General features: G+C 35.7%; 1 protein-coding gene across 9 annotated transcripts in view; it reads right to left on the minus strand.

Moving 5' to 3' along the window:
- The window catches only part of STAU2 (staufen double-stranded RNA binding protein 2), a 332,019-nt gene that overhangs the window by 245,875 nt on the left and 71,455 nt on the right, over positions 1-14,689 (minus strand). For 5 of the 9 annotated variants that reach the window (XM_078352636.1, XM_078352635.1, XM_078352633.1 and 2 more), the window contains one exon: positions 2,535-2,670. The exons of the other annotated variants lie outside the window; for them this stretch is intronic. In XM_078352636.1, coding sequence (XP_078208762.1) covers positions 2,535-2,632 — 98 coding nt within the window. In that variant the 5' untranslated portion in view covers positions 2,633-2,670. The remainder of the gene's footprint in view (positions 1-2,534; positions 2,671-14,689) is intronic. 9 annotated transcript variants of the gene reach the window in all.

Genomic DNA, 14,689 nt, shown 5'->3' on the forward strand with positions numbered 1-14,689 from the left:
CAAAACCATAACAAAAATATCAGCAAATATCTGATCAAATCTAGGAAATAATTTCTTAGGCATAAAACCAATGAGAGAAATAAAAAGAAAAATCAATAGATTAGACCACATAAAATTTTAAAACTATAGGATATTAAAAACAAATACACACTTAAAAGCCAAATTTTTTAAAGTAGGAAAATTACAACAAACAAAACATACTGAAAGTTAACTAACAACCTCAACATATAAACATTTGAAAACTGGTGAAGCAATGGAATAAAAATTAGCAAATTATAATAGAAAAATCAAAAAAGATAAAAAACTAACAAACATCTAAAAAGAAAAACTGTCCAGCCTCACTAGTAGTCAATAAACTGAATTTTTAAAAATACTACTTTATGGCCAGGTGAAGTGCAATCCTAACACTTTGGGAGACCAAGACAGGTGGATTACTTGAGGTTGAGAGTTTGAGATCAGCCTTTCTAACATGGTGAAACCCTATTTCTACTAAAAATACAAAAATTAACCAGAAATTGCTTGAACCTGGGAGGCAGAGGTTGCAGTGAACTGAGATCGTGCCACTGTACTCCAGCCTGGATGACAGAGTAAGTTAAAAAAAAAAAACAAAAAAAAACTACTTTTTAACTATCAAAGACAAAAACTTTTTAAATTCAATGTTGTCAGAGTAAAATAAGGATTCTCATACACTGTAAGAAATTAGTACAAACTTCAGTGTAATTGGGCAATACTTTATTATTTTTAAAGAATATTCCCCTTATAGTAATAGAAGGAAGGAAATAAGTGATATAAACAAAATATTTACGTAATGATTATTTACTGCAGCAATCTTAACAAAAAGGGGGCACCAACAACCTAGATGATTAAAAAATAGGCACATATTTATTTATATACCTTATAAAGCCATATGAAGCATTATGCAGCCATCAAAAACATTTCATGCCAGGCACAGGGTCTCACGCCTGTGATCCCAGCACTTTGGGAAGCCGAGGTGGGCAGATCACTTGAGGTCAGAAGTTCAAGACCAGCCTGGCCAACATGGTGAAACCCCATCTCTACCAAAATACAAAAATTAACCGGGCATGGTGGCATATGCCTATAATCCCAGCTACTGGGGGGTGACGCACAAGAAATGCTTGAACCCAGAAGGCAGAGGTTGCAGTGAGCCAAGATCACACCACTGCATTCCAGCCTCGGTGACAGAGTGAGACTCTGTCTCAAAAAAAAAAAGAAAAAAGGAAAAAATTTCTTAAAATTAAGGATATGACAAATAGCCATAAGTGAAGAGAGAGTACTATATTGCATATAGAAGATACACAAATTACGATATATCCATACAAAGAACACTAACCAGCAATAGAAAAGGGCAAAACCCAGATATAAGCAACATGGATGATTCCCCAAACAAGAAAATCATTATACAAAGTGAAAGAAGCCACACATTAATGCTATATGAGTTTAGTTTTAAAAAGTTCAACCACAGGCAAAAACTAGTCTATGGTAAAAAAAAAAAAAATAGTGATTATTTCTGGGAGGAGGGTGTGTCAAGCACAGAGAGGTCTGAAGAAACTCAGGTGATGTGAACATTTATATTTTGATCTGAGTGGCAATCACAGGAGGATATATATATATCTGTAAAAAGTCATCAAATAAAGTATAAATACATATACACATAAAATAAAGTCATCAAGAGGTACACTTAAGATTTCTACATTTTACTGTATGTCTATCATATTTTATTTATCATGCTTTATATTTTGTTTATCATGTTTATTTTGTAGTACTTTATCTCATAAACTACTAAAAATTTGCATATAAAGGACAACTTCAACTTGGTTAAATATATTTAAATGCAAAGAAAAAAGAATGTAAAGTACATGAATATATAAAAAGTGGCAAAATTTAGCCTTATTTCTATTTTCTTTTTTCCTTTCTGCATTTTCCACATACCTACAATGAGTTTTATGAACAGAAAAAATAAACACTAAACTTTATTTTGAAACTTCTGCCATGTTTCTAAAAGAAACTTCTGTTATACTTGTAACTATCACAAAGTGAAACCCCATCTCTACTGTTACTGTGCAGAAAGACAGTAAATGCTTCCTCCCTCCAATAAATTCCCTGTAAATTACAAACATTCACATTCATTCATGTATTTGGGCAGATCAAAAAAAAACTGAGCTCTGCTTGGTAAATGAATGAGAAAGTCAACTGGAAAGTCAACACTACCAACTGTGAAATGACTTTAAGACTTGGTCTTCTCTGCAACAAACACAGGGCCCTCACGACACAATAAAAACTAATTCCTTCAAATCTTTTAGGTTTGTGGGGTAGAGAAAAAAAAACAGTTCCTGAAAACTGGTTTTTTTTTAAGTTATTACTTTAAATATTCCTTGTGAACCTGCTTTATCTAAATTCCATGCAAAATGCCAAGCATCAATTGGATTTACAACAAAAATACTCTTTTGGGTTTGAGAAACTTTTACAACATGCATAAAATATTAAGAAAAAAAAAACAAAAAAGACATACAAACCTCTGATTGTACATGCCCCGAAAGTTGTAATTAGCTCTATAATTTGGGAATGGCTTTGGATCTAATGGCCTGTAGATGGCAGGCTCTCCCCTTTTCATAGCAAGCCCATTCAGTTCCACAGTTGGAGTTATACTGCCTGTTTAAAAAAAAAAAAATATTAAAGGCACACAAATGAAATATCTTCACAATAAATCATGCAAGCTATATTTATGCTACATTTAACTACTATGGAAGAAGGTAAGAATGATGGACCACTTGTCAGAGTTTCTAAGAAACTCCATGAACAAAGGCAAAAACAAAGAAAACAGTTTCTAATAAAATTTTCTTGGAATTTTGCAATGTTTTCTGTACATTAAAATTTGTGTGTGAAATCATTACTATTAAAACATAGTAAACAGAAGATCCTTAGACTGCTTAGCGTGAATATTATTTTTTAAAGTACTGAACTTTACCATTACTTACCCCAGAAAGCCTGCATGTATTTAATCATTAAAAACATCATCTGTGAATGTTTTTATTTATACTTTGGTAATTAAATAACTAAGCATTGACAATAAAGTCATCAGTGGTTCTTGGACTTAACTACCTAAAAAGGTTTTTTGAATTTTCTTCTATAACCACCAAGACAGAGTAAATATAAGCAGTATTTCCTGAAACTAAAATGTCACCTATTCCTCACAAATATTAAACATATGTACAAGCAGCATTATTGATAAAAACAAAAGACTGGAAACAACCTAAACAACATCAGTGCAGCACCAGTTACATAAATGTCCATACCATAAATCACTGAACAGCCATAAAAGGAGGAAGAATACTACACACCTTGCTTTTTTTTAAACTTAACAATATACCTTGGAGGTTATACCTTAGCAATGTAGGGTATAATGTTAAATGAAAAAAAAGGCAAATTATCAAATACTGTGTGCTTTAACATTATCTTTTGTCTAAGAAAGGAGAAAATAAAATATAAATACATATTTGCTTACTTTTTTTGGCATGTGTTCCTACATATTTGCTTACTTTAAAAAAAAAACCCAAAACTAAAAGAGATAAAAAGTTACTTTTAGCTTGGCAAAGCCACTGTAGCCATACTGCCTCTCTAGATTCCTCCTCTCTAGGCAGGGCGTCTCTGAAAGAAAGGCAGCAGCCCCAGTCAGGGGCTTTTAGATAAAACTCCCATCTCCCTGGGGTAGAGCACCTGGAAAAAGGGGCAGCTGTAGGCACAGCTTCAGAGACTTAAACGTTCCTGCCTGCCAACTCTGAAGAGAGCAGCAGATCTCGCAGCATAGCACTTGAGCTCTGCTAAGGGACAGACTGCCACCTCAAGTGGGTCCCTGACCCCTGTACCTCCTGACTGAGAGACACCTCCCAGGAGGAGTCGACAGACACCTCATATAGGAGAGCTCTGGCTGGTATCTAGCATATGCCCCTCTGGGACAAAGCTTCCAAAGGAAGGAACAGGCTGGAATCTTTGCTGTTTTGCAGCCTCCACTGGTGATACCCCAGCAAACAGGGTCTGGAGTGGACCTCCAGAAAACTCCAGCAGACCTGCAGCAGAGGGGTCTGACTGTTAGAAGGAAAACTAACAAACAGAAAGGAATAGCATCAACATCAACAAAAAGGGCATCCGCACAGAAACCCCATCCGAAGGTCAACAACATCAAAGACCAAAGGTAGATAAATCCATGAAGATGAGGGAAAAAAAACACACAAAAAGGCTGAAAATTCCAAAAACCAGAATGTCTCCTCCAAAGGATCACAACTCACCAGCAAGGGAACAAAACTGGACAGAGAATGAATTTGACAAACTGACAGAAGTATGCTTCAGAAGGTGAGTAATAACAAACTCCTCCAAACTAAAGGAACATGTTCTAACCCAATGCAAGGAAGCTAAGATCCTTGAAAAAAAGATTAGAGGAATTGCTAACTAGAATAACCAGTTTAGAGAAGAACATAAATGACCTGATGGAGCTGAAAAACGTAGCACAAGAACTTCCTGAAGCATACACAAGTATCAATAGCTGAATCGATCAAGGAGAAAAAAGGATATCAGAGATTGAAGATCAACTTAATGAAATAAAGCAAGAAGACAAGATTAGAGAAAAAAGAAGGCAAAGGAATGAACAAAATCTCCAAGAAATATGGGATTATGTGAAAAGACCAAATCTACATTTGATTGGTGTACTTGAAAGTGATGGGCAGAATGGAACCACGTTGGAAAACACTCTTCAGGATATTATCCAGGAGAACTTCCCCAACCTAGCAAGACAGGCCAACACTCAAATTCAGGAAATACAGAGAACATCACAAAGATACTCGTCAAGAAAAGCAACCCTAAGACACATCATCATGAGATTCACCAAAGTTGAAATGAAGGAAAAAATGGTAAGGAAAGCTAGAGAGAAAGGCTGGGTTACCCACAAAGGGAAGCCCATCAGACTAACAGTGGATCTCTCTGCAGAAACCCTAAAAACCAGAAAAGAGTAGAGGCCAATATTCAAGATTCTTAAAGAATATTCAAGCCAGGATTTCATATCCAGCCAAACTAAGCTTCTAAGGAGAAATAAAATCATTTACAGACAAGCAAATGCTGAGCGGGTCTGTCACCACCAGGCCTGCCTTACAAGAGCTCCTGAAGAAAGCACTGAATATGGAAAGGAAAAACCAGTACCAGCCACTGCAAAAACATACCAAATTGCAAAGACCATTGATGCTATAAAGAAATTGCATCATATTTGCCTGCATCAACTAACAGGCAAAATAACCAGCTAGCATCATACTGACAGGATTAAATTCACATATAACAATATTAACTTTAAATGTAAACCGGCTAAATGCCCCAAATAAAAGACACAGAGTGGCAAATTGGATAAAAGAGTCAAGACCCATTGGTGTACTGTATTCAAGAGACCCATTTCACGTACAAAGACACACATCAGCTCAAAATAAAGGGATGGAGGAAGATTTACCAAACAAATAGAGAGCAAAGAAAAAGCAGGGGTTATAATCCTAGTCTCTGATAAAACAGACTTTAAACCAACAAAGATCAAAAGAGACAAAGAAGGGCATTACCTAATGGTAAAGGCATCAATGACACAAGAAGAGCTAACTATCCTAAACATATATACACCCAATACAGGAAATCCCAGATTCATAAAGCAAGTCCTTAGAGACTTACAAAGAGGCTTAGACTCCCACAAAATAATAGTGGGAGATGAAGTCTGTCAATATTAGCCAGATCAACAAGACAGAAAGTTAACAAAGATATTCAGGACTTGAACTCAGCTCTGGAACAAGTGGGCCTAATAGACATTTATAGAACTCTTCAGCCCAAACCAACAGAATATACATTCTTCTCAGCACCACATCAACTTATTCTAAAATTGACTACATAATTGGAAGCAAAACACTCCTCAGCAAAAAAATGCAAAAGAACAGAAATCATAACAATCTCTAAGATCACAGTGCAATCAAATTAGAACTCAGGATACTCACTCAAAACTGCACAACTACATGGAGACTGAACAACCTGCTCCTGAATGACTACTGGGAAAATAATGAAATTAAAGCAGAAATAAATAAGTTCTTTGAAACCAATGAGAACAAAGACAAAAACGTACCAATCTCTGTGACATAGCTAAAGCTGCGTTTCAGAGGGAAATTTATAGCACTAAGTGCCCACAGGAGAAAGTGGGAAAGAGCTAAAATCGACACCTTAACATCACAAGTAAAAGAACTAGAGAAGCAAGAGCAAACAAATTCAAAAGCTAGCAGAAGACAAGAAGTAACTAAGATCAGAGCAGAACTGAAGGAGAGAGAGACATGAAAAACCCTTCAAAAAAAAAAAATCAATGAATCCAGGAGCAGATTTTTTGAAAAGATTAACAAAATAGATAGACCACTAGCCAGACTAATAAAGAAGAAAACAGAAAAGATTCAAATAGACACACAAAAAATGATAAAGGGGCTATCACCACTGATCCCACAGAAATACAAACTACCATCAGAAAATACTATAAATACCTCTATGCAAATAAACTAGAAAAATCAAGAAGAAATGGATAAATTCCTGGACATACATCCTCCCAAGACTAAATTAGGAAGAAGTCGAATCCCTGAAAAGACCAATAACAAGTTCTGAAATTGAGGCAGTAATTAATAGCCTACCAACCAAAAAAAGCCCAGGATCAGACAGATTCACAGCCGAATTCTACCAGAGGTTAAAAAGAGGAGCTGGTACCATTCCTTCTGAAACTATTATGAACTATAGAAAAAGAGGGACTCCTCCCTAACTCATTTTATGAGTCCAGCAACAACCTGATACGAAAACCTGGCAGAGACACAACTAAAAAGAAAATTTCGAGCCAATATCCCTGATGAACATCGGTGCAAAAATCCTCAATAAAATACTGACAAAACGAATCCAGCAGCACATCAAAAAGCTTATCCACCAAGATCAAGCTGGCTTCTTCCCTGGGATGCAAAGCTGGTTCAAAATATACAAATCAATAAATGTAATCCACCACATAAACAGAACGAATGATAAAAACCACGATTGTCTCAATAAATGCAGAAACTGCCTTCAATAAAATTCAACACTCCTTCATGCTAAAAACTCTCAATAAACTAAGTATTGACGGAACATATCTCAAAATAGTAAGAGCTATTTATGACAAACCCACAGCCAATATCATACTAAATAGGCAAAAGCTGGAAGCATTCCCTTTGAAAACCAGCACAAGACAAGGATGCCCTCTGTCACCATTCCTATTCAACGAAGTACTGGAAGTTCTAGCCAGGGCCATCAGGCAAGAGAAGGAAAGAAAGGGTCCTCAGATAGGAAGAGAGGAAGTCAGCTTATCTCTGTTTGTAGATGACATGATTGTATATTTAGAAAACCCCATGGTCTCAGCCCCAAATCTCCTTAACCTGATAAGCAACCTCAGCAAAGTCTCAGGATGCAAAATCAGTATGCGAAAATCACAAGCACTCCTTTACACCAATAACAGACAAACAGAGAGCCAAATCATGAGTGAACTCAAATTTGCAATTGCTACAAAGAGAATAAAACACCTAGAAACACAACTTACAAGGGATGTGAAGGACCTCTTCAAGGACAACTACAAACCACTGCTCAAGGAAATAAAAGAGGACATAAACAAATGGAAAAACATTCCATGCTCATGAACAGGAAGAATCAATATCGTGAAAATGGCCATATTGCCCCAAGTAATTTATAGATTCAATGCTATTCCCATCAAGCGACCACTGACTTTCCTCACAGAATTAGAAAAAAACACTTTAAATTTCACATGTAACCAAAAAAGTGCCCATATAGCAAAGACAATGCTAAGCAAAAAGAACACAGCTGGAGGCATAATGCAACCTGACTTCAAACTATACTACAAGGTTACAGTAACCAAAACAGCATGGTACTGGTACCAAAACAGATATATAGACCAATGGAACAGAACAGAGGCCTCAGAAATAATGCCACACATCTACAACCATCTGATCTTTGACAAACCTGACAAAAACAAGCAATGGGGAAAGGATTCTCTATTTAATAAATGACGTTAGGAAAACTGGCTAGCCATATGCAGAAAAGTGAAACTGGACCCCTTCCTTACGCCTTATACAAAAATTAACTCAAGATGAATTAAAGACTTACACCTAAGACCTAAAACCATAAAACCCTAGAAGAAAACTTAAGCAATGCCATGCAGGACACAGGCATGGGCAAAGACTTCATGATTAAAACACCAAGAGGAATGGCAACAAAAGCCAATATTCACAAATGAGATATAATTAAACTAAGGAGCTTCTGCACAACAAAAGAAACTATCATCAGAGTGGACAGGCAACCTACAGAATGGGGGGAAATTTCTGCAATCTATCCATCTGACAAAGGGCTAATTTCCAGAATGTACAAAGAACTTAAACAAATTTACAAGAAAAAAAAAATCAAAAAGTGGGTAAAGGATATAAACGGAAACTTCTCAAAAGAAGATATTTATGCAGTCAATAAACATGAAAAAAGGCTCATCATCACTGGTCATTAGAGAAATGCAAATCAAAACCACAATGAGATACCATCTCATACCAGTTAGAACAGCAATCATTAAAAAGTCAGGAAACAACAGACGCTGGAGAGGATGTGGAGAAATAGGAATGCTTTCACACTGTTGGTGAGAGTGTAAATTAGTTCAACCACTGTGGAAAACAGTGTGGCAATTCCTCAAGGATATAGAACCAGTAATACCATTTGACCCAGCAATCCCATTACTGGGTATATACCCAAAAGATTATAAATCATTCTACTATAAAGACACATGCACACATATGTTTATTGTAGCACAGTTCACAATAGCAAAGACTTGGAACCAACTCAAATGCCCATCAATGATAGGCAGGATAAAGAAAATGTGGCACATATACACCATGGAATACTATGCAGCCATAAAAAAGGATGAGTTCACGTCCTTTACAGGAACATAAATGAAATTGGAAACCACCATTCTCAGTAAACTAAAACAGGAGCAGTAAACCAAACACCACATGTTCTCACTCATAAGTAGGAGTTGAACAATGAGAACACATGGACACAGGGAAGGGCACATCAGATAGCGGGACCTGTCAGAGGGTAGAGGGCTATGGGAGGGATAGCATTAGAAATACTGAATGTAGATGACAGGTTGATGGGTGCAGCAAACCACCATGATACATGTATACCTATTTAAGAAAACTGCACATTCTGCACAGGTATCCCAAAACTTAAAGTACAATTTAAAAAAAACATTACTTATAGGAAGAAGGCACAAACAGGAGGAATAGAAGCTATATGTCTCTGAATGTACACTGTTTTATAGATTTTACTTTGAAAACATGAATATTTTTATATAATTATAGAAATCAAAATTTCATCCAAAAGGGGTAGGGGAGCAATCCCTAAAATCGAAAGAAAACTGGAACTAAATCTATTTATGGTGACTTAAGCACAGAGAGAAGTTTTTCAAAAGACTTTAAACACTGTAAAATAGCCATAAGATCCTAAAGAGAAAAAAAAATCTTAAACTGTTTTCAGTAATCACATTGTTAGTAACAAGTAATATGCTTTTAACTTAATTCAAACAAAATTAAATCAAAATGAAGACAAAGAAATCTCTAAAAAGAAAACAAGAGCCGGGTGCGGTGGCTCACGCCTGTAATCCCAGCACTTTGGGAGGCCGAGGCGGGTGGATCACAAGGTCAAGAGATCGAGACCATCCTGGTCAACATGGTGAAACCCCGTCTCTACTAAAAATACAAAAAATTGGCTGGGCATGGTGGCGCATGCCCGTAATCCCAGCTACTCAGGAGGCTGAGGCAGGAGAATTGCCTGAGTCTAGGAGGCGGAGATTGCGGTGAGCCGAGATCGCGCCATTGCACTCCAGCCTGGGTAACAAGGGCGAAACTCCGTCTCAAAAAAAAAAAACAGAAAACAAAGCAATTAAAACTGAACAGTAAATAAAATTGGTGGCCTTAATCATACAAAGGGTAATTATTTCAAATAACTTTAAAATACAGTCAAATAACCACATATCCTAAAGACATTTTTAAAACCCTGAAAACAAATCATAAACTGTTTCCAGTAATCATGGTGTTAATAATACTGGTGTCCCTCTGTCTCAGTGCAATTGCTATTATAAAATTATTATATAGAGAGACATAAAATAGATTAAAGAAGTAATTAACCGGCCGGGCGCGATGGTTCATGCCTATAATCCCAGCACTTTGGGAGGCCGAGGCGGGTGGATCACGAGGTCAAGAGATCGAGACCATCCTGGTCAACAAGGTGAAACCCCATCTCTACTAAAAATACAAAAATTAGCTGGGCATGGTGGTGCGCGCCTGTAATCCCAGCTGCTCGGGAGACTGAGGCAAGAGAATTGCTTGAACCCAGAAGGCGGAGGTTGCGGTGAGCCGATATCGTGCCATTGCACTCCAGGCTGGGTAACAACAGCGAAACTCCATCTCAATAAATAAATAAATAAATAAAAATTAAAAAGAAATAATTAACATTAGAAAGATTTTTAGTATATAAAGAGACACAAATATAAAATCACATACAGTACATAAAACCCTGTAGTCTTAAATCTGAACTGAAAACATCAAAACGAATTCATGATGTATTTTCTCCTAAGAAAAAAAAAAAACGCATGGTATTTCCTAGCTTAAGTATCCACTTAAGAGGCCTAAAAGCCATAAGCAGTCCTTTAAGCAAAGAGGATCACCAGCATACAGAGTCTGGTTTATAATTATCATTTCCCAACTTCAGAAAAACAACAATTCTTGAAGAAATGGTTGCTTCCAAAGCATGAGACTGGTAAATAAAAGGAAATAACTAAGTACTTACCTTGACTTTACAGAACAAATCATACTCAAAGAAAACAGATAATGAAGGAAAAGTTCTTCATTAGCTAGAAGGATTCCAGTCAATAAATGCAGAAAAGATGACCCTCCCATCTAGCAACTATTGATAAAATAATGGATCTTCTTGGCAATGGGCATTGACAGGCTTCTACGATCATTAGGTCAACTGGAGAACTTTATGGGAAACATGATAATGGACGAACCAGCTAGGATAACTGGACCTACTGATCTATCTAAAAGAATCACAAAATAAAAGATAACAAGAAATTAAAAAGCCTTCTGATGTAGTACAACATGAAGTAGACAAAACTACCTATAAAACAATTACCAAAAACTTCAAACCTGAATCTGTGTAGCCTCTAGGTTATCAGTTTACAAGAAATACAAAACCAAGAACACAGAAATTCTATAGGACTAATGAGCTGGTTTCTTAAACAAATAATTATGTAGAAAAATAAAGATGAAAAAGGGATTCTATACCTTAAAAATTAAACTAAACAGACATTATCAACCAAATGCAATAAATGATCCTCATTTTAATCTTTATTCAAATAAACCAATTATAAAAAGAGTGAGGCCGACGTGGTGGCTCATGCCTGTAATCTCAGCACTTTGGGAGGCTGGGTTGGAGGAAAGGGGGCAAGGAGATCACCTAAGACTAAGGGTTTGAGTTTATGGTACTTTCATAGAAAACATTTACAGAGTAACTTCAAACTATGAGATGCCTCCAAGTAATGTTAAGTATTATTATTTTGAGTATGTGAGAGTTGGATCCAGGTTTCAGAAGGATAATCATCACATAGGGTTTCTTGTGTATCTTGATCACAACACAGCACTCTAGCCTGAGTGATGGAGCAAGACCTGTCTCTAAAAACATAAAATAATTTCTTAAAAAATTTTAATGAGGCAGTAAGACAAATCTGCACTCTGGACATTTTTAATATTAAGGAGTTATTGTTTTGTTTGCTTGATAGTGATATTGGGATTTGTTTTTTAAGAGTTATCTTAAAATTCAGTATGAATCTTTAAAGACACATTTACGGATGAAATCATACATCTGAGATTTGCTTCAAAGTAATCTAGGGAGAGACAGATGAGAAACAAGATTGGCTGGCTGCCATGAGCTGGTAATTGTTGAAGCTGGTGAGGGATACTAGGGACATTCACTATCTTATTCTCTTGTGTAAAATTTGAAAAATTCCACAATTAAAAAAACACACAATGTAAAATTATGTCACGCTATTTTAAGTACCAGAAGTTTAGTTAAAACATATGTATATATGTTCTAACTAATCATGAAGATGAATATAAAGCTTTTATAGAAAGTGAAATTCACTGTAAATCCTCTGATATTTTATTTGAATCATGCCTTTGTACCATACATTTAAGATCCCATTCATTACATATAAAAATGGGTCCACTTATCGCAGCAGAGAAATTGGGGCTGGCATAAAGTACCAGCCAAGGGGAGGCAGAGCCTGACACAAATGTAAAATTGGCATCCAGGTTATAAGCAACTCAACAAGAGTCAATACACTGCCCATTTCATTTCTAAAGAATTAATGTGAAAACACTGAAGAGCATAATAACAGGAATAAAATCAAAGTTAAGAAGAAGGAAAAGGGAAAAATAAAGCGAGAAGGAGGAGGACAGAGAAGGAGGAAGAAAGAAGAACAGCAAAGAAAAGTTAACCTAATGAATATTAAGTTCAATTAGTCCAAATCCCTGATTTAATATATTCACTTAACAGCAAAAGAAAGTCAAGCATAAAGAGGTTCTCTCTTCTTCCTTTCTTTCTTTTTCTTTCTTTCTTACAGAATTTTACTGAAGGGTAAGTAAAATTCACAAACCTTAAGCATGTAGTTCAGTGAATTATTACATATGTAAACACTTATGACTGCCATCATATCAAGATATGAACATTTCCATCACCCAGAAAGTGCCTTCAGCCTCTTTCCAAGTCAATATCCACCTCCCCAGGTTACCCATTCTGACTTCAGGCATTATAGATTCGTTTGCTGCTTCTTCATATCTAAACATGTCCCACTGTCTATCTTGCTTCTTTCATTCAACATAATTTTGTTTGCATATATTAGTACTTTAAACTTCTTAAAATCACTACATAGTACTCTACTGAATGAAATACCATAATTTGCATTTTGCTGTTGATGGCACATTTGGTTTGTTTCTAATTTGGGGCTATTATGTAAAAAGCTACCTTCAACACTATTTAATAGGCCTTTTAGTTTTAGATAAGGAAAAAAATTAACAACAACAACAAGAAAAATGCTGAGTCACAGAGCAGGTTTATGTTTAACTTTATTAGAAACTGCCTAACAGTTTTCCAAAGGTATTTTTTAAACACCATACCTGTCTATGCCTTTAGTTTAAATTTTAAATTTCATAAAGACTTCTGTTTAATAATTAACGTGTTAATCTGTTGTCCAAGATTTATGTCATTTTGAATTCTACTTTGCAATCATCATATAGTCACAAATAGCGTAAGATTCAAATAGGGAAAAAAAGGAAAACAAAAAATTTGAAAGATTTCATCATTTAAGGAAGGCAATAAATAAGTAATATGATTGAAAATCACCAATGAGGTGATTTGAATATACTGTTGAGATGTACTGTCTGCCACTCATATCATAAATTGTATTTTAAAATAGGTGAAAGTGTTGTATTCATATCATTTAAATAAATAAATAACCTCATATAAATTCCTCATTTGAAAGTAAGACTACAGTCTTAGAAATGTTACAAACTGGTCTTTGTGAAGGAAAGTAGAAGAGAAGCAGAAAAGCAAAACCCATGCTAAAATATTTCCAACTCCTAGAGCAAAGTATCTCCATCTCTTTCATACAGAACTAGACTGACACCCCCACATGTGCATACAGTAATGCTTTCACAGAAAACATTTATAGAGTAACTTCAAAATATGAGATGCCTCCAAGTGATGCTCCAAGTGATGTTAAGTATTATTATTTTGAGTGTGTGAGAGTTGGATCCAGGCTTCATAAAGATAATCATCACATAGGGTTTCTTGTGTATTATAAGGCTATAATGTTATTTTATTTTGGGTTTTTTTGTTGTTGTTTGTTTATTTTTTTGAGACAAGGTCCAGGCTGTTCTTGATCTCCTGGGCTCAAGTAATCCTCCTGCCTCAGCCTCCCAAAGTGCTAGGACTACAGGGGTAAGCCACTGCTACCAGACAAGGCTATTGTGTTGACACTATAAACACACCATCAATATTTTGTGGTTCTTAGATATATTAAAAGAAATTTCTATATTTCCAATAATAAATATAAAAAGGCTAATTAGGAGTACACATATACATAAGAATTTTGAATTCCTATATGTGGTGTGTAAAAAAAAATGCTACAACTAGTTTTCAAAAAACAACATGTTACTAACACTTAGAATAGCTCTATAGAAAAAAAAAAAATCCCTGGAAAACAGCAGTCACTGAATAAATATTTGTTGAATAAATAAATTGATTAACTGAGAAACCAGATTTCCATGGAGAAATGGCTGGCTCCAGGGCTGGGGCAAGGAAAATACAAGATAACCTAGGAACACTTTATTGTGCCAAAAAGTAAGAATGTCCAGAGCATGACGGAGAAATATCAAAAGGGCAAAGGAGTCAATTGGAGAGTCCGTACCACTAGCCAAACCTGGAATATTTAAGCAACAAAACAGATAATGATAGTCACAGATTATAAACCTTTAAGTAGAATAGG

The sequence above is a fragment of the Callithrix jacchus genome, chromosome 16 (genome assembly GCF_049354715.1).
Source record: "Callithrix jacchus isolate 240 chromosome 16, calJac240_pri, whole genome shotgun sequence".
NCBI classification, from domain to species: Eukaryota; Metazoa; Chordata; class Mammalia; order Primates; family Cebidae; genus Callithrix; species Callithrix jacchus.